Source organism: Corvus kubaryi, unplaced genomic scaffold (assembly GCF_017639235.1).
Source record: "Corvus kubaryi isolate FWS band 111438036 unplaced genomic scaffold, C.kubaryi_AGA036_p1.0 133, whole genome shotgun sequence".
Lineage (NCBI taxonomy): Eukaryota > Metazoa > Chordata > Aves > Passeriformes > Corvidae > Corvus > Corvus kubaryi.
In genome coordinates, this window is record NW_024580667.1 from 23,567,217 (window position 1) to 23,586,043 (window position 18,827).

Consider the following 18,827-nt stretch of genomic DNA (forward strand, 5'->3'; position numbering starts at 1 on the left):
ATCATCCATGTCTGTAGTGGAAAAGAAAAACAGCAGTTAGCTCCAAGTGAAGAGAGATATAGATGAGACATGCAGAGAAGCTTCTTAACAGCAGGAATGGCACAGCACTGGAACAAAGAGATGAGGGGAAACTATGTAATCTCTGTCACTGGAGGTTCCCAAGATGCAGTTAGATAAAAGATTGTTGGTGTGGCAGAGAATTTCTCTTAGTATGAATCAGAAGAGTAACTTCTCTGAGTGTGAATCAGAAGGTAACTTCTTGAGGTCCCATCTGGTCCTGGTGTTTTTTTTTGACAACTGAATTATATGACAACTGTTAACTATATAATAAGTACTTATCACAGAAACACCTTTTTTTTTTTCTGACAGGATGCACTTTAATGTACTGATACAATGAATTATCAAAGGTCTGTATAATTCTCTGTAGATCTCATCAGATGATGGCTTTGTGGTCTGGTCTTTCTGGTGTGTCTTGGAGGTAGATAGACTTTTAAAGAAAGTACAGCTGAGAAGATGCAAAAAACCTTGTTTTAATTAGGTTAATTTAATGTAGCTCTGAGATTTGTTTCAGCGTAAGCTTTATTCTGTTAATGTTACTTCATAAAAATCACTGAAAATTTTGGGAGATAAAGTATAGGAAGAACATCCATTCTGGCCTTGCAATAGGAATTTTTATGTTAAAATAGTTGTCCACAAATATTGCACACATAGACACAAACTACAAAGCTGTCAGATGTGATAGAAATGAAATATAGGGAGAATTAACTTCTTCCATGTTTAGTAATAAACTGCATGAAGGCCATAAGATGGGGATGCAATATCCAAACCAGTAAGCATCTGTGGTCCAAGTTTTCCGATAAAGGTCCATGTGAACTGAAGAAGAGTTTGCAGTATCATCTGAATTGCAGGCAACTGTAATCCAAGGAGAGCCTTCAGCCTCTCATTGTTGCAATTACAGTGAATTCTTAAGTGCCAGGATAGTAAAAAAAGCACTTAAATCTACAGCTGTAAGCTATTCTTCTTCTTTCTTATAATCCTGATAGATATGAATTATCCATTAATTGCCAAAATTATTTTTAATCTTCTTAGAATTATCTTAGCTAGTTTAGCCAGCTCTGCTTTCTGCCTTGCACTGCTGTGCAATCCACAATCTGAGTGATGTACCTCCAACCAGACACAGTCAGGTTCTCCTCTGCCAGGGACCTACTGCACTGTTTCCCAGCAGCTCATCTCTCCCACCCAGAGCCTGGCACATCTGGCTTCACCCCTCATCCTGCCACAGCCATATTACAGCTTAGCAGCTGTGTGGGACCTAGTCAGGCCATTTCTGAGTGCCTCCTCAGCCACCTCCTCTTTTCTTGTGAAGTCCAAACGTGATCCACCAACCTGTGGTGAGGTAAACCTGCGTTCTTGGCCACAAGGCTCTCAGACAAAACCCTTCATGGCATGTCCAGCCCTGAAAAAAAACAAAGCAAAGCAAAACAAAGTAAAACAAAGCAAAGCAAAACAAAACAAAACTCACAAAGCCCAGTGAGAACCTCCTCCTCCATAAGTTCCAAAATCCAGGGACTGATGAATAAGCACAAACTTTCAGCAAGTTCTGCCTCTTCCTAGCCTAGAGGGATCCTAAATAGCTTTAGCACTTCTGCCCAGCTCTGCTCTGAAACCTGTTTAAATATACCCACAGGGGAGCTAGAACAGTGACTGGGATTAGCTCAAGTCATCCAACACAGGTATAGTCCTGGTGCAGGTATCAGAATCTTCAAGGTTGGAAAACACCTCTAAGACCATCGAGCCCAACCATTAACCCAGCACTGTCAAGTCCACCACTAAACCATGTCCCCAAGTGCCATAGCCACATGTTTTTTTAACACTTCAAGGGATGGTGACTTCCCTAGGCAGCCTGTTCCAATGCTTGACCACCCTTTCAGTGAATAAATTTTTCATGATACACAATCTAAACTTCCCTGGATGCGACTTGAGACCATTTCCTCTTCTATCACTTATCACTTGGGAGAAGAGACAGACCTCCAAAGGCTAGTGATAAGGTCCCACCTGAGCCTCCTCTTCCAGGTTAAACACCCTCAGTTCCTTCAGCTGCCCCTCATCAGACTTGTGCTCCAGATCCTTTAACAACTTCATTGCCCTTCTTTGGACACACTTCAGCACCTCGATGTGCTTTTTGTAGTGAGGGGTGAATATGTGATTTACATTTCTCTACAGTCTGAAAAAGACACAGAGAAGCACCCATCTCCTCTCAGCTGTGCAACTGCAAAACCATTATGAGGACCCCAGTGAGAGCACGTTAAGGCCCCAGTGAGAGGGTGGCTGAGTTACAGAAAGTACATGTCTCTCGCAGGGACATGTCCTGGGCAGTCCCAGTCTGTCTGCCAGCTCAGGCTCCTCTGAGCTAACCGGTTCCTGCACGTGCACTGCTCAGGGGGAGGGCTTCACTCAGAAAGGCAGGACCTGCCCACCTGCCCAAGTGTCTTCTCTCCTGCCATGTAATTCATGTGTTTCACCTGTGGTAGCTGCTCTATGTATACATATCCCTCAATTTCCAGCTCCTAGGTTCAGGCCAGAATACCTACACGTCTTCCTTCAGGGTGGTGTGTTACTAGGTTTTGTCCTACCGACTAATTCTTCCCTCTAATTCTTGTCACCATCCCTAGACACTCGGCACAGCACAGCAGAGCTCTGCTGGGGAAGCGTGAGCAGGTCTCTCTGTGCTGCCATGGGGCAGACATCCCAGCTTTCTGTCAAGCTGTCTTCTCCCATGCCTACAAGTAAGAGCTTGAGCCTCATCACAAGGATGGTTTAAGGCTCATCCTGTTCCCCTTCCACTGCTCAGCAAAGGATGGCTCCAATTCTGCTTCCTGAAGCCACAGCAACCCATGCCATTCCATCACGCTGTGATTGCTTCCAAGCCTGGAGGCCCTAGGCACTCTGATTGCCTCTAGACCTGGAGACTCCATTCCGTTTTCCAGAGTCTGCCAGGCAACTGGCCATGGAGCAGCCAGCAGGCAGGACCCCACCACAGGGCAACTGCAGCCTCTGCTTGGCTCTGCTGCCTTCCAATTTTGTCCCATTTCCCATTCCTGTTTCCACCCTCGGTGCCCTCTCTCCAGTGCAGGCTCCTGGTCTGGACAACAGCACTCCATGCCTAGACTTTTGCCCTGGTTTCTTCTTCTGTCCAGCTTCAACCCTCCTCCCCAGCTGCCCTCCAGTCTTCATTTCTCTTCTAACCAGAGAGCAGGGAGCCCTCTCCCACCCAAACCCTGGTATATAGGTGTGGCAGCACCTTGTGGGGTTTAACTCTTAAGCAGAGCTCAGAATAATTAAGGGGCCAGATGGATTCCTCCCACAGTTTGGCGGCCCCGGCAGAGCTGGGATGTGCATACATTACCCCTGCAATCCTGCCCACAGCGTTCTGACACCACACAGCTCCTGTTTTCATGCTGTTCCAGGCAGCCTTTGACGGATACAGGTTTGCAATGTGCAGACAGGACCTTTGCCATGTCGAAATGCCTCGGAGCAGCAACCACCCATGTTGGCAGGCTATTAGGTTTCTATAGACTTTCGACAAGTCTCCAGATGAACATCAAACCATCTCAAATCTCCTCAGGGGCTGAGAATTAAAAAAATTTTTTAAAAATCCCACACCAAACTGATTTTGCATTTCAGGATTCCCTGCAGCTTTGTAGCTAATTTGGAGTCTGTTGATCCTGGTGCCAATAAATAGTTTAATCTGTCTCTGTACTCAGACTTGGTTTCATCCTCAGGTTAGCATTGGTTGTTCAAGCTAGCAAGTCAATAATCAACAGTACATATAGGGGAGATACTCATGCATATTTGTTTCATTAAACAGAATGTCTCATGGTAGCTAAACATTTCTCTGGAAATCTTGCTTTCTCAGAAGCAGGTGAGTGAAATATTAGCACTATTAATATATGTGCTAATGCACTGCCCCCCAGTGGAGTCAGAATCCAGTCCAGGAGATCAAGCTTTGCCACTTGTGGAACATGGGTAAATCAAAACATTAAATTAACCATTGGTGGGGCAGTATTAAATATATTCAAATGTGTTTTATGAGGAGGATGATTCACATCCGATTTTAAATTTGCAGTACAAATAGTGCTGTCACAGAATATCTCCTTTCTCAGCAAGCATTGCAGTTAGAGGGAGCAGGTCTTCAGCTGTTTGTGGGAGATGCTTCACATTTCCAAGATTCTAAGATGAGCCATAGAAAGTTCTCATTTTTAAAGAATATCCAAGTCTAAAATGTCTCAAGGCTGATGAGGTATTACACATAACTATTAAAGCAGCTGTAAGGAGCTGTATTTATTCACTACAACATCCCTCATCATCTGGTAGGAAAATGTGTCTCTTTCTGGTTGGTAACAGAAAAGATTATATTTATTTGATCATATTGGACGTTTCTGGAGACAACTTTAAATACTCTCACTGGCTCCTTGTTTTCCAAACATTCCTTCACAGAGGTCCCTTTCCTATCATCATTTAGTTTTCCCTACAGCAACAAAGCAGATCGTAAAACTTGAGGTTAGGTTCACAATTACATTCAGACTCATGGCATGTCCAAAGACTCTTATCAAAAAGCAGCTTTCCATGACTACAAATTTTTAAACATGCAACTAAACATCTAGATGGTAGAAATCAAGACCTTAAGACTGTGACATTCACTGTTGTGTCAGTTATTCTCTGGTGTCATCCTCTTCATTTTTTCCACAGTGCTCTGCCATATTTCCATCACATCACCTCTGTGTCAGGACAGGGTAGTGCTTCTCAAACCACATCTCCATGTTTTCTTGTGCCTGTGTCGCTGGAATGGGATGAGGCAGTGGATGTGCTTATGAGTGATAAAAATATCTTTTCTTCTCAGCAGCTTAGTTGGGTTGTAGCGCCATAAAAGGCATCTGAATCAGCTAAATGACCGATTAATGGAGTGAGGAGAAGAAATATAAAGCTGATGTGAAATACAGTATATTTGAAGAGAACATGTAGGCTAGGGTTAGCAGTACCCAAGCCAGAGGCAGTCAGCAGCCCTCCCCAGGTGACTGGGGAAGGGCGTCATGGACACCTTGTAGTGCACAGGGGAAGATCACCACCTGGCACAGCACCAGCAGCAGGAATACGGCTTCCTTTCTGCAGATATATTTTTCTGAAAACCACATAGGCTTGCCTTCCAGGTCATTAGTTTGCCAGCCTCAACTCCCCACTTCGCCTCTGCTTTCTGGGGTGCGTGCTGTCAGGTCAGCAGGTGGCAAAGCTGGGCCTTCATATATTGTGGGGTGGCCTGCAGCATGTGCAAAGGTTTCCAGTTACCTCAGTTCCCAGGCCACAGGTATCAAGGCTGAGGCACCAGTGGGACCCATGGAGGGCAGACCCACACCTGCCCTAGGGCAGCCATCCTAGCAGTTTTGCTCAGCTACCTGCAGCGAGCAGCCCCTGGACACCACTGACTCCTTTTTTCAAGATGGGTGCTGATAGCCTATTCCCTCTCCTGAAAAGCCTGTTCCCTCTCCTGTAAAATCACAGAAGAAATAGAGACATTGAACAAATTAAATGTGCAATATATCCTTGGTAGGTAGTACTTAGCTCCTAAGTTCTCCTTGACAAGAAGTTTTAATTCCTAATAACGCAGGTACCACAGACTGCTTGGACTTTGATAAAACATTTGACACTCATATGCATAAGGAACCTGAGATAGGTCCTACAGGTCACATCAAAAGAGCAATCACTGAATTGAAGACCCCTGCCTGGTCTCTCAAAACCAGTCTTATTTAAGAGTGTATTGGGCTGCAATTTGCAATAAAAAGTGGCTGAGCGTGCCATGCTGGAAAGCAACAGCTGTTCCCAAACAGGCAGGGTACAGTCACAAGGCTGCTGCTTTGTAGGAAGGAGGTCAAATGGTTATTTCCACAAGCTGACACCTTGTGTGGCAAGGTGGTGGTGTCTCAAAGTTTTCCTGAGTCGTGCAATGGTGGTGTTGGGAGAATAGGAATGGAGAGATGTCTTTCATTAGACCAGCTGATAGACCTAGAAAAAATAAACATCTCAAGCCTAGTTCCTTCATCAGGTCCAGAAGGCACCAGTAAAATCCATGCTAACTGCAAGGCAGAAGCAAGAATTCTTGGATCAGTCTTGCTATGCTAATAAATCCCTCTACATGAGAGAAAAAGGTGGTTAACACCTGTGGAGCATGGGGGGGGTGTTACCTGAGAACAAAGTGACAGGCTGTAAGCTCCTGCAGAGAGGAGAAAAAAGGAGGAGGGAAGGAAAAAAACAAAAAAAGCCATTAGCACCTGTGTCATATTTTTAAATACATTATTACATTTCTGGTATTTTGTAATTAACCCGAGTTAATTGTGAGCTCTTGGTTTGCATATTTTAGCCCAGAGGATAACCAGTTTTTAAAGCTAGCTTGCTACCTTGAAAGGCTCAGCTTGACATAGCCTACTAATGGGTTTATCAGATAAGGTACCACTGGGCTTAATGCGCTCCTTAATTAGGAATGTAAACACCTTCATTAAAAAAGAAATGAGGGCCTCAGAGAAATTATGAAGAGATTTTACGATTATTGACTCAAAAGAGAAAGTATTCCAACAGAGAAAGCCATTTCTCCCTTTTTCTCTAGGAACAGAGGCAGCATACTTTGTAATTGCAACCCGACATGGCATGTTGACCATAGAGATTCCACTGCACTAGGACGCTCCCTGAGATCTGGGACATCCTGGCTGAACAGAGATGTGAGGGACAGTCAGCCTCTCTGAAGGCATGTGTGTATAAATAGATGTGTTTGTGTACACCCACGTGCCTGTAAACACGTGATTCCTGCAGACATGTCCGTGTGATGGGCTGCAACTTCAGCTCTCCTTAGCCAAGGTGGTGGTTGTTCCTCCTCTCGCCTCTCTGCATGTGGTGGTTGGCATAAATAGCAGCCTCAGCAGGTCATAGCTTGCAAGTACCCACAGATATGGGGGATTTGGTTGCTTAGGCATGTTCCTCTGCCCAGCACTGGGACCGGGAGCTGAGTTTTGGCCTCTATGCCCCATCTCCTCACTGAAGCCGTGGGGGTAGCCATGCCCATGAGATGGGTGGGCATGTGGGGCACATGGGGGCTGCTCCCCTGGACCATGCCTCAGCCCCCTGCTTGGGGCCGCGGGGCCCGCAAGCCCTGGCTGGTGCTCCAGGCCCTGTGCCGTGCCCTGCAGCCGCCTCTCCCCTTGGGCACCCCAGCACGGCGCCTGCTCGCTGTGTGGCCCCTGTTCCCAGCGGAGAGCTTCCCTCCCTCTGCTCTCTCTCCCTGCTCTTCCCAACAATGGAGGCCCAGGCAGCTTGGGACGTAGTTTTGAATTTAAATGCAGCCAGCCTTTAGTTTACGAAAATAATAAGTCCCCTTCAAACACAGTTATGTAAAAAGTAGAATAATAAAAAACTTAATGTTTGTTGGCAGCGTACGTATCCCTTTGTCTGTTAGACAGAGGCCTGTTGACAAACAAGAGGCTTTTCTGGGACTCTAACATCAAGTACCAAAGTATACATGGCCAGGACCTAATACTGCCTCCATTACCTTTGCCAAACAGTGAAACTGCTGCGCCATTGTTTAATGCACTTGTACAAAGAAGGACAATTCATGGCCAGGACCCTCCTGATGACATCCTGTCTCACGCAGGGACCTGCTCTGCGGTACCCTCAGAGGCACTGCCATGCTCTGCTGCATCTCCCTCTCACTGCATCCCAGCTGCTATTCACTGTGCCTGTCAGCTGCAGTAATTCAGATGTTTTCATGTAAACCATGGAAAAACCAGAACTCTCTGTTGACCTCTCTAACAATATTTGGCTTTTAGTTAAGAAATGCAAATGTACTGTAGAGCTAAGAACAGACATTATTTGTTGAATGGTCACCATGGGACTTTTATTTTATTTACAATTTCAATAAATTCTGTCAGTGGTTACTGCAGGATTTCACCTCAGCTCCTTCCTGTAAAGTATTTCTAAATTTCAACCATTATTGTATTTAAATAATAATACAATAATAATACAATAATAAATACAATAACCAACCATTCTTGTATTTAAAGAATGAGAGTCTACATTGTGCTAAAAATCATCTGCTTCCCAAATATTGTGGTCTTTGAAGGTAATCAGCAGCTCCCAGGAATAGATCCTGAGAAATAGAAGCAAAGTGTGAGCTAAACCCTTATTGGTCTTAATGAAAAACTGCACTGTTCTTACAATATTACCTGTCATCTAGAACAGTAAAGCATAGTAAAAAGGAAAAGGTTTTAGAAAAGCACCATCATTGCTTTGGTAGTTTATACTTTCCTAATAAGCTTTCAATTTTCTGCTCCAAATGGAAAGCAGTACTTGTCTCAGGAGAGCTTCTGAATCTAAATTGTTTCCATATCAGCAGTTTTACCTTGTCCCTGGAAGCAAAATTCCAAAAACAAGTTTCCTGTCCCTTGGGTAGGATTAGATGGGGAAACTTCTTAGGAAACAGTGATGGAGAAAGCACTGAGCAGACGTGGCACTAAGACAACCAACCCATCAGACAGTGAACAACTGTGTTGCTGCTCATTAATTCTCACCTTAGAAGTATTAGGCTGGGGAATCTAGCATGTTCACTTGCAATTTTTCATGGTGATGTAAGATCCATCTTCCCACTATTTCCATGGAAAACACAGATGCCCTCTGGCAGCTGTGAGCTGGCAGCAGGGCGAGCTCACCTGGGTGGTGGAGCAGGAGATCTGCTGGGGAGGATGGGGTGCAGTCCTAATGTGCCCCCTGCACCACCACCTTTGCCAGAGCTTCTTAAAAGATGAGTCCAAGCCCTCCAAAAACAAATACATGAGCAAGGAAACCAGGAGGAATAATATGACCACTGTAGCACTTTCTGGCAGACATTAGGAGGAGCTGAAAATAATCAGAAAGTCTTCATGGAAATCACCTTAGAAAAAACAAGCAGAGGTGGAAAGCAAGCCTACACCACTGAGGAGAATCCTTCTTGGGACTGGCCAAAGAATTCGAGATTTTTTCCCCCCATTATATATATATTTACATATATATATATATATGTATGTGTGTGTGTGTGTGTGTGTCAGAAATATAAGGTTTCTGGGGTTTTTTTTCCTTAATTATGCATCAGGACACATCACAGATTTATTTGTTTATTTATTTATTTGTTGTAAAACACCAATAAGAAAGCAAAAGAGCCTATGTAACTTATCCTAAGATCAGGGCAGCCTTTTGACTGGGGGAGATGCAAATCCCTGCTCACATTTTTGCCCTAATATTTTCTTGTTTGTATAAAGCAGTAGTAGCCCCCATGGCAGGAGGTCATGAGTGCCTTTTCCCTACAGTATCACTTCCCCATCAAAACGTCATCTTTCCCAGCATGAAGGTCACTGAAGTGGATGTGTTGTGGTCTCAGCCTGCAATATCAATGAATTACCATTTTCCCGCCCAAAAAATCCATCCTATGCTCATTCCCCTCTCTCCTCCCCTAGTGGCTTGAGGCAGCAGGCAGAGAGGTTGCTTGTGAGCCATGTGCCCTAAGAGGACTTTGAAGCAGGAATGGAGATCACAGTGGTCCTCCTGCAGTTCCAGCCTGGCAGGGTTAGGTTTTGGAGAGATGCTGCTGGCAGGTAAAACCTATGTCAGCCTAGGGGAGAGGGTGAATCAGGGCCGTGCCAGTAGCAAGGGGGCTGGGGCACAGCTGGCTCGGTACCAGCCGTGTGTGAGCTGTGGGAGACCCCAGCATCCTCTCAGACCTTGTTAATGCCCCCTTTCTGCAGAAATGTGTCAGTAATGCAGTGTGTTGAAAAAAGCCTTTCCTTCTTTCCTGCCTTTGCTTTGTTCCTGCATGTTAGCCACTTTTTGCCCTGAAGACCTTCTCATAAAGCTGATGGGTTGCCTACCTGAGAGCTGACATGTCTTTATGTAAGGTGAAAAAACAGGTTGGAATACCAACTTCCAGATGTAGTTTCCGAATAAGCAAGTCTGTAGGAGATGGATGGCTCTTCATTAGGCTTAACTGTCCCCAGGTCCTCAACACACAGCGCCCCCATTAACAAATTAAAGAATCTTTTGTCTCGTCTTGTCAATGCTGTTCCCACTGGAAGAAGTCTTGTTTCTGTGCCCAATCAATCAATTATTTTTCTGACAGAGTTGCCAGATCACAGGGCAGTTAATGTTTTATGTGTAGCTTGGGTTGTTCTCACTGCCTTTTGATGTTTCAGGTAAAAAGGAAGAATGGAGTGGTATCATTTTAGCACTTTTTACATCTCTCTGAAGAAATTTGTAAGGTATTTGCAAGGTCAAAGTGATAAAGAAACAGTGGGAAACAGTGTAGTTGGTGTTGTCCTACAAATGTAATAATGTTCCGTACAATGTTTTTTTGCAACAATGCAAACTGGAATTAAGGCTACAAAATCATTTTCTTCCATCATCTCTGTATTTCCATTTACTTTCAATTCTCTGAGTTTATTCTGTCCCCAAGCATGCAGTGCCATCATTGTAATTCAGTGATGGGCTTCCCTCCTGAAAGCAAAACTCAGACTGCATCTTTTTTCGGAAGTCTGGAGCCAGACTGAACTCTGCTGCTGAACTCTGAAGCCTGTGAGGCCCTGCAGTGAGGATTATATGCTTATCTCAATTAAGAAGGATTTAGCACCATCAGGAGCATACAGAGATTATCTACTGAGCTCATGCAAAAAACTGTGATAATCTGTGGAAAAGGTGGTTTGTGAGGTTCCTCCCATAAACCCTGGGAACTCAGGGCAAGTGTTGGGGTTTGCTGGTGGTCCCTGTGAAGTACATGCAACTTGCCCACCTTTATTTAAATGAAAGCCTTTGTCTTGCATTCTGCTATTGTTAGTTGGGGTCTTGGATGTGGATTGATGATTGATATCAACTTGCCAGCTACTTAGGAATTACATTCCTAGCCACAGACCTGATAACCAAACTGTTGCTTAGGAAACGCCAGGAAAGAAACGCATACAGACCTATCGGAATTGGCACAGTTGTTTGAGACATTGGTTGTGCCTTTCCCTCTCACAAGGTTGTTTTCTGTCCTTGAAGTATATCTACATCAGTGATGAAACTAAAGAAATACAGATACCAAAAAGCCCCCATCTCTCTACGTAAGAAACATTTCTCTGCTTCAATCCAAGTGTTTGTTTTCCTCCTTTTTCCAACTGTATTTTAAAAAACCAAAAATAGTCTATGATAGGAAATTATTTTTCCACTGTATTACTTACTGAACCCAGAGAATTAAAAGAACATGTAAGGTCATCCATTGAAAGCTGTGAGCTTTAGCTTCATCCAGCAGCTGTGGTAACCTCATTGTTTGCACATTTCATATATTTACTCTGATTATACTCATTGATGCTGTAAATATCATGGCAGTGCTACCTAATAATCTAAGTAAATTATCTAATTCAATGTCTAACTACAATGCATGATGCTTTTTCTTGTTTGGACAGCATGAATGAAGCATTTTCTACCTGGTGATTTATTTATTTAATTACTTATTTACTTATCTGCCAGTTCTTGATAAGAAACCACAAGGACTGTACGGATGGATTTTTGGTCTGAGAGGAGAAATATTTTAGTAATAGGATCCCAGTCATCTCTTTTCTTGTTCCCTAACTTTCTGCTTTGCAGTCTACAGGAAAGTAGCTGAGACAAGGAGTCTTTAATATTTCTTGCTGTGGTTGCCACTGGGAAAATAGTCTTCCTTTTCCTGTCATCTTATGTGTATATTCTTACCAGCTATTAACGAATATGCCCAAAAGACAAAAATAGCTGTAATTAGCAACCCCCGCTAGTCATGACGAGACTTGCTGTGTGTTGCACACCTGATCCACAAAGACACCGGTCTATGTTTTACACCTCCTCTCTGGAGACACCCACACGTCCCAAACAAAAACACAAATCAGGATCTCTGGAGGGCTTGGCAGACAAGCTGCCGGAGATCCCAAATTCTTTAGGAGCGATACCATAGTCCCAGCAAAAAACACACCTTCAGCTCCTTCCCACTCACTGCTTCATGCCATCTCACAGGAGAAAGTCATTTGCTTCAGCCAAAGTGGAATAATTCATTAAGAACTAATTTCTTTTAATGGTTAGGGGCCATAATGTCTGGTCACCCTTTTTCTTGCTTCTTGGTGGAAGCTGGCTGGTTTTCTGTGTCTTCATAGGTGTCAGCTAGAGACAAAAGCGATCTGGCACTAGATCCCTTGTTGTGTGGATGGGATTAATGAGTGACAGATAGCATGGTGCAGATATAATTTACCATGCCTGAAAACTGACAGCAAGGCCAAGAGCATCCTGGCATACCTTGGTATCTCCCCAGCTGAGTAACTACCTGTGACCCTACTGCCAGAAACCTCCTTCATCTCCCTCCCCCCCACTCCCATGTTCACTCCTGTGTTACAAAATTAAAGTGTTTTGAGTTTTAACTCCAAAGGAGGAAAAAACCCCAACTAACCAACCAACCAACCAACCAACCAACCAACCAAATAAAACCAACAGAAATAACACAGCCAATTTATGGCAGTGTACTTGAACAGGAGGATGAATACCAAAATTTAACTTTTTTGATACTGCCATTTGCGGGAAAAGTCTCCCCTGGAGTTCTAATCTAGGCATAGCTAGCACTTTGAAATGGTTTTTTCCAGTTAAAAAAGTATTTCCCATATGCTTGACATATTGCTGCATAAAGTGATGGAATGCAGGGGGAAAAAAAGTATGTTTACATACAAAACATACCCCACATGCATATTTATATTAAGAGAGAGAAAAATATTTTATTTGTGTATGTATAACTTGACACTGTCAACATTTTATGTAAATAAATGCCAAATGAAGAAGATTGTATTGTACATTAATGGGCTACACTTCTTCATTTCCATTTTTCAAATCTGGCTATGATTGCATACAAGTATCTCAAACAGCGAACATCTGGGTGGCTTGAAAGCAACTGAAGAGTGTTTTTGCTGTAGCATATACTCTTACTGTAAAGTTACAGATTCAAGATTTACTGGGGAAATTTTTGTTTCTGAGCAGCCTCAAACTAGTTTTATAATAAATGTGATTGTTTAGCAGTATCAGTGGGGACACAGCCTTAATGATATTAATATCTAAGGTCTAACAAACTCTTTTATAATTAGGATACAGTTTAACATACATATGCATTAAGACGATATCCTTGGAACTTTTCCAGGCGACTGCACTGCCATAGACAAAGCCTTCATCCAGCTTCATGTTTGACACTTTATACAATGCAATTACTATTTTCCATCTCTTACCTCCAGATTTAGGACAATTTATCTCTGATTCTCTTTTGTTTCTAGGTTTCAAAGTGCAATTTCCTGCACAAACGAGTATACTCATAATTCAGGTTGTCCACCCACCTACCCAGTTACCTGTCTCAGCTAGCCCAGTTGCTGGAAGGAACATATAAAGCAAGTTCATAGCTTGATGCTGGAGTGATATAATCTTTGCTTAATCTACTTAGTGTTTAGAAATGTAAATGTTAGCAGCTATCTCAAATACTAGAGCACTGCTCTAATGTAAGTTGTATGCTCGAATGTGGCACAAAGCAGTCATTGTACTCTTCTGGGAGGCTAAAAGTCTCCCAGCATCTGAGACATGGAAAATTGAAAGAGTAGTTTACATCTACTAGGACCAAAATGTTGCAACTGTATCTCAAACACTTGCAATTTGAAGCTCTAAAATCCCTAGGCATATTATGTACTGTAAAAATAGAATTAAATAGGTTGTATCATGCTAAAAAGACCAGTTTGTGCCTCCTTTTCCTGTCTCTTTTTTCACCGTAGAAAGAAATACAGTACATGAGTATGGAACATTAGCTCTTATTCAAAATTAATCATTTTAAGAAACTAAATAAATTATCATGTGTGTTTGTAACGTTGATTTCAGCCTTTCTTTTTTTCCAACTGTTTTAATAGCTTTTCAGATACAAGGTTCGGCTCCTTCCTTGGGTTTAACTTCTTAAATCTGCAGTTTGCTCAGCAAGAACAAAAAGCAGCTGATGCTTCCTAAAGAAGGGAAAGCAGCTCTGGGCTTTCTCAGTGGATCCACAGGAGCTGGCAAGGGAAGCGCAGCCCTGGTGTTCTGATTGCCCATGCTGCTTGCCATTGGTTCACTCCCTGGCTCTGCTTTGGCTGCTCCATACGGATCTTTCCCAGACAAACCCGATGTAGCTCTAAGTAGTGTGGACACAAGCCAGGCTACTGATCCCCAGCCCTCCTTCATTTAGTGGTCAAGACGCAGCCCTTCGTTCCTCTGTGGGAGGATTTCTCAGCAAGCCAAGGAGTGTCAGAATTCAGACTTGGTTCTTCATCTTTCACAGATTTTTGTAAATATGGCAAAACTGGATTCCTCTCTGCCATTTTCTTCTCAAAGAGAAGAAAGAGGTGCAGTCAGGGTGTGTGGTGTCTGTGTGTGTGCACAACTGCATGTGCACAGCTCCCCCCTCTTTGTTTAGACCTCTGGGCATCACTCCCGTGTAACCTTTGTTCTTCTTATGAGCCCTTCTGTTCTTATTTTGGCAACACACATAAATATTTACTCATGTTCATAAACAACCACCAATTCTATCTTTTCAGGTAAAATATCCAGAGAGCATGGCTCACCTGGGTGAACGTAAATGGACTCACGTGTTCCCTTTCCTGGTGGTAGGTATTTATGTGTGTACATGTCTCTCTAGCGTGCTAAGATGACAGGGTTCTGCTTGGGTTACTCACAACCACCTGTGAATTATGGCAGAACCACACATGACCTAGGGACTGAACCTCAATGCAGTGAGCAGTTTCCATTCCATAAAACACCTGAGAATGTGCTGCTTAAACCGTGGCTGACAGGAAGGAGGGGGAAGAGGAAGGACCCATGACAAGGCAGAGACAGAAGGTGCTGGAAGAGCAGATTAGCCTGGGTGTCACATGAAGCACAGCCCTATCCTGGCTGTGGCCTGGGGCAGTGCATTATCTTGGGTTGTTATAGTTGTCCCTTGCAGTCACATTTATGAAGGCCCATTAGAGATGGGAGTGGTGAGGGTGTGAACACGGGCATTTGCTTGTGTGGGAGAGCATGTGAGTTAATAGGTCAGGAACCACAGCCTTCAGTGTTTTAAGGAGTGGCTGTGCCAACAAGCATGAATGTCAGTCTCTGAGAAACTCTTGGAAGTACCAGGTTGCTGAAACCTGCATCTGCTTCCATTCAAACAGTGTCACCACCTCTGCTTCTGAGCTTCAGGGCTGTTTCACGCTGCGGTGCTGGCCCTGCTGCCTGTTAAGCCTCAGCAGATGGGCAAGGGGAGGGGGTGAGGCATGGAGGACAATGGCAGTGGAAGTGACAGTGCTCTGGAATGCTCTCTGGTGACAGGTCTCCCTGGTGTACTCTGCCAGTGCCGAATACTCCAACTGCGGTGAGAATGAGTACTACAACCAGACCACCGGCATGTGCCATGACTGCCCCAAGTGCGAGCCGGGTGAAGAGCCTTACATGGTAATTTCAGCTTCTTCTGCTGCTGGGGGGCACATATCGAGCACCAAATGCGAAAAACAAATGCTTTGTTACATGGCAGTAATGTGTGGGTGGGAAAGGAAATGGGGAAGGGAATGGATGCTTGAGCAGGAGCGCTCACACCTCCAAGTGGGAGCTAGGTATCGTGCATGCATGCCAGCAAACCACATCCCAGAAGCAGCCTGTTAGAAGGGATACTTTAAAAGTTGAAAGGTAAAAGTTCCATACACAGTCTCTGCCAGCCTGTTCTCATCTCAATAGTTATTTAGAATCTGATGCTGATGTTCCAACACAGAGTGATAAATCGGTCAGTCTGGCCCCCCACACTGAAAAGTTAATTTTGCTCTCCTGCTAAGATATTTTGGCACTAGAGGAACTTGTATGTTTCTGCAGTATTTTAAATTATGGTTCCTAAGTAACCATTTGATTTACAGCAGATAATTGTTGCTTATTAAAAAAAATAAATTACTGAAATCCTGTTTGGTTTTTAATGGGATAAACATCCTATTGCAAGCATTTCACACAGTTGGTAGTCCCAAACAAGTATGTTTGAATAATAACCAGTTGTGTTTAGTTTTATTTAATCTAAACGTAATGTTCGGCTGGGACATATGAGTTCAGAGGTTACAAAATCTCATCCAAACATTGCCTTTTGGGTTGTTCCCTCTGGGGTCTCCTAGCCTGAAAGCTGCTGATAGCCCTGCTGCAGCTGTTTCTCCTGTAGGAGTCTTCTCTACTCTTCCATTTTCAGTTCACTTTCTATCTAAGCAGCAGCTGAAATTCACTTCCACAATTTGCTGGACTGTGATAGAAGTAGTATGGGGGGCCACTTACAAGCAGTATGGTGCTCCAGTTCCCCTTCTCCCTCTCCAGCACGCAGCGTGCTGCATCCTTATATCCCTGCATGGTCTTTTTAGGATAGACACTAACAGGCCAAATGACAGACTTCTCTCCCCTTGTGCTGCAAAGCCAACGGAGCAGGTTGTGAACATTCTCTTTTGCTAGAAGTTGGTGTGCAGCACAAGTCTGCTTTTGAGTGACTGCGTGTTGTTGCAGACATGTGGATATGGCACCAAAGATGAGGACTATGGCTGCATCCCCTGCCCTTCAGAGAAGTTCTCCAAAGGAGGTTACCAGATATGCAGACGGCACAAGGACTGCGAGGGGTTTTTTCGAGCCACAGTCATGACGCCTGGTGATCAGGAGAATGACGCAGAGTGTGGTCCTTGTCTCCCAGGGTAAGGACTTATCTGTGGACATTTGCTCTACCCAAGGCACTGGGAAGTACTTTTCTAGTGTCAAAATCTCTGACAGCCTCTGCATGTCAAAGCTGACTGTTGGTACAATACTGGTAAATTATGCTTTTTCATCTCTGCTAAAACAATACATTTAAATGTTTCAAAAGCATTGGTGAGTTTAATAAATCATAGAATCGTAAAATAGTTAAGCCTGGAAGGGACCCTAAAGAAGATGTTTTTAATCTTACTGAAATCTAACTGAAGAAATAGCTGTTTGGAACAACTAGAAAACTTTTTCTCTTACTAGAAATGGAAAGGGAGCAAGCACAGGTGTGCAGAGCCGTTTTAAATGATTGAAGAAATCCAGCTTGGCTTCCAGCTGTAGCTTCAGAGTGCCACCTTCCAAGTCCTGCATCCTACAAATGAGCTGCATGAAAGCACCTTGAACACTCTGTAGGGTCTATGCTGGCACTACAGCATGTTTAGGGGTATAAAATATCTCCTCTCCGGATGTGAACAGCTGGCACATTTGTCAGTAGTTGACAGCATTAGCTAAGATAGCTGTTCAGTGAGATTTACCAAGGCATTTTAGTCTCTCGGGTCCTTTCTACACAACAGAAAGGAGTCTAAGGAGCTGTTAATGTGTTGTGTGTAGTGTTGTTCAGAGTCAAAACAAGTTTCAGGCTGGCTGAAGGGCTTGAAGTAGATGCTATTTATTAAGTCCATCTTTGTAATGGTCTCTTACACTCGGTATAATTCTGATAATAATGGTGAGGAAAGAAATCGCTACACTGGATATGTTTATCCTTTACAATATGACACCTGAAAGTTTGCAAACCCAGACATATATTTGCACTCTCAACAGTTTTTTGTAGGATGAGTAAATTCGCTAAAGTACAACCTCACCTTACAAACCTTTTCAGTTTCTGCCACTGTTTCTCTTTGGTTTAGAGAGTAATTCCTGCTGACATTTGGTTTTTATGCAGTTTGCAGATGCTGTATAACCCACACTCCCTATAGAACAGGAAGCCCTGTTAAAGAGGCCCTGCAAGCTTCCAGGTTTATTTTGTCAGTGAGTCTGTGTGAAATTTTCACAGTTTACAAATAAAATGAAGGACTTGTCTTGCTGCCAGCCAAACAGACTGATGATAGGATATGTTTTGAAAAAAGCTCCCTCTTGACTTCTCCCTGTACATCATAAAGAGCAAGAAACTTAAATAGTGGCCACAGTTGCTGTTTTGCAATTTTTGTTGGGACTAATGAGTTCACCCAGGTGGGAGCAGGGTGCTGGCAGAAAATAATCAGCTTGCACAGCTGGTGCTTGGGGAGAAATCTCAAAACATCATGTTTGCACAGGTGTAGCCTGTAGCAGAAACTGGTCTGCCGGAATCTGGCTGTGTGCCGCTCCTCCTGCAACGCTCAGGTCCTGGGATTGTTTGGCAAAGCCAGCAGTTAAGGAGAAACGCCCTTTCAGTTCAAGCTTGAATAGATGGAACTCCCAAGATAAACTAAATATGAGCTAAAACATGCTCTGAAGCTGCCCTGACTCCTCATGCTACTTAGAGTCCTCAGAGTTTGCTCCTGTGTTCTGGTGGGGGAAATGCAGAGCCTGTGTGTCAGAGCAGAGAGCTGGTGAGTAGCTGATTGTCCTTATTGCCCCCAGTGCCACAGGGACAGCCAGGAACCAGGGTGAGTGGCAGCTGGGAGAGTGCTCCCTTGCCTGAGCAGTAAACCTTGGAGAGCCCCTGAGCTGATGTGAGGGATAAAAACAAGGCTTCAGTTTTCAGAGGACTGCTTCCATAACACACTGCAGACCTTCCCAAGATAACAGCCCACAGATGCTGCCTGCACTTAAGGACATCTCATCCCTCTGCTGTTTTTCACCAGCTCAATAAAGAAGCCTGAGGAAAAGATGAGCATATGGCACATTCTGTACAAAAGTTTTCAGACGAAACTGATCTGGATGCCTTTTCCAGTGGTTACAAGTGCCATCCTCTGTCCTTTGCCTTAAAATAAGTG

General features: G+C 43.8%; 1 protein-coding gene across 3 annotated transcripts in view; it reads left to right on the forward strand.

Annotated features, from left to right (window-relative positions):
* EDAR (ectodysplasin A receptor) overlaps window positions 1–18,827 on the forward strand; it is a 70,956-nt gene that overhangs the window by 31,812 nt on the left and 20,317 nt on the right. For all 3 annotated transcript variants that reach the window (XM_042039449.1, XM_042039439.1, XM_042039432.1), the window contains exons 2-4: window positions 14,655–14,723; window positions 15,430–15,552; window positions 16,627–16,808. In XM_042039449.1, the coding sequence (XP_041895383.1) occupies window positions 14,673–14,723; window positions 15,430–15,552; window positions 16,627–16,808 (356 nt within the window). In that variant the 5' untranslated portion in view covers window positions 14,655–14,672. The remainder of the gene's footprint in view (window positions 1–14,654; window positions 14,724–15,429; window positions 15,553–16,626; window positions 16,809–18,827) is intronic.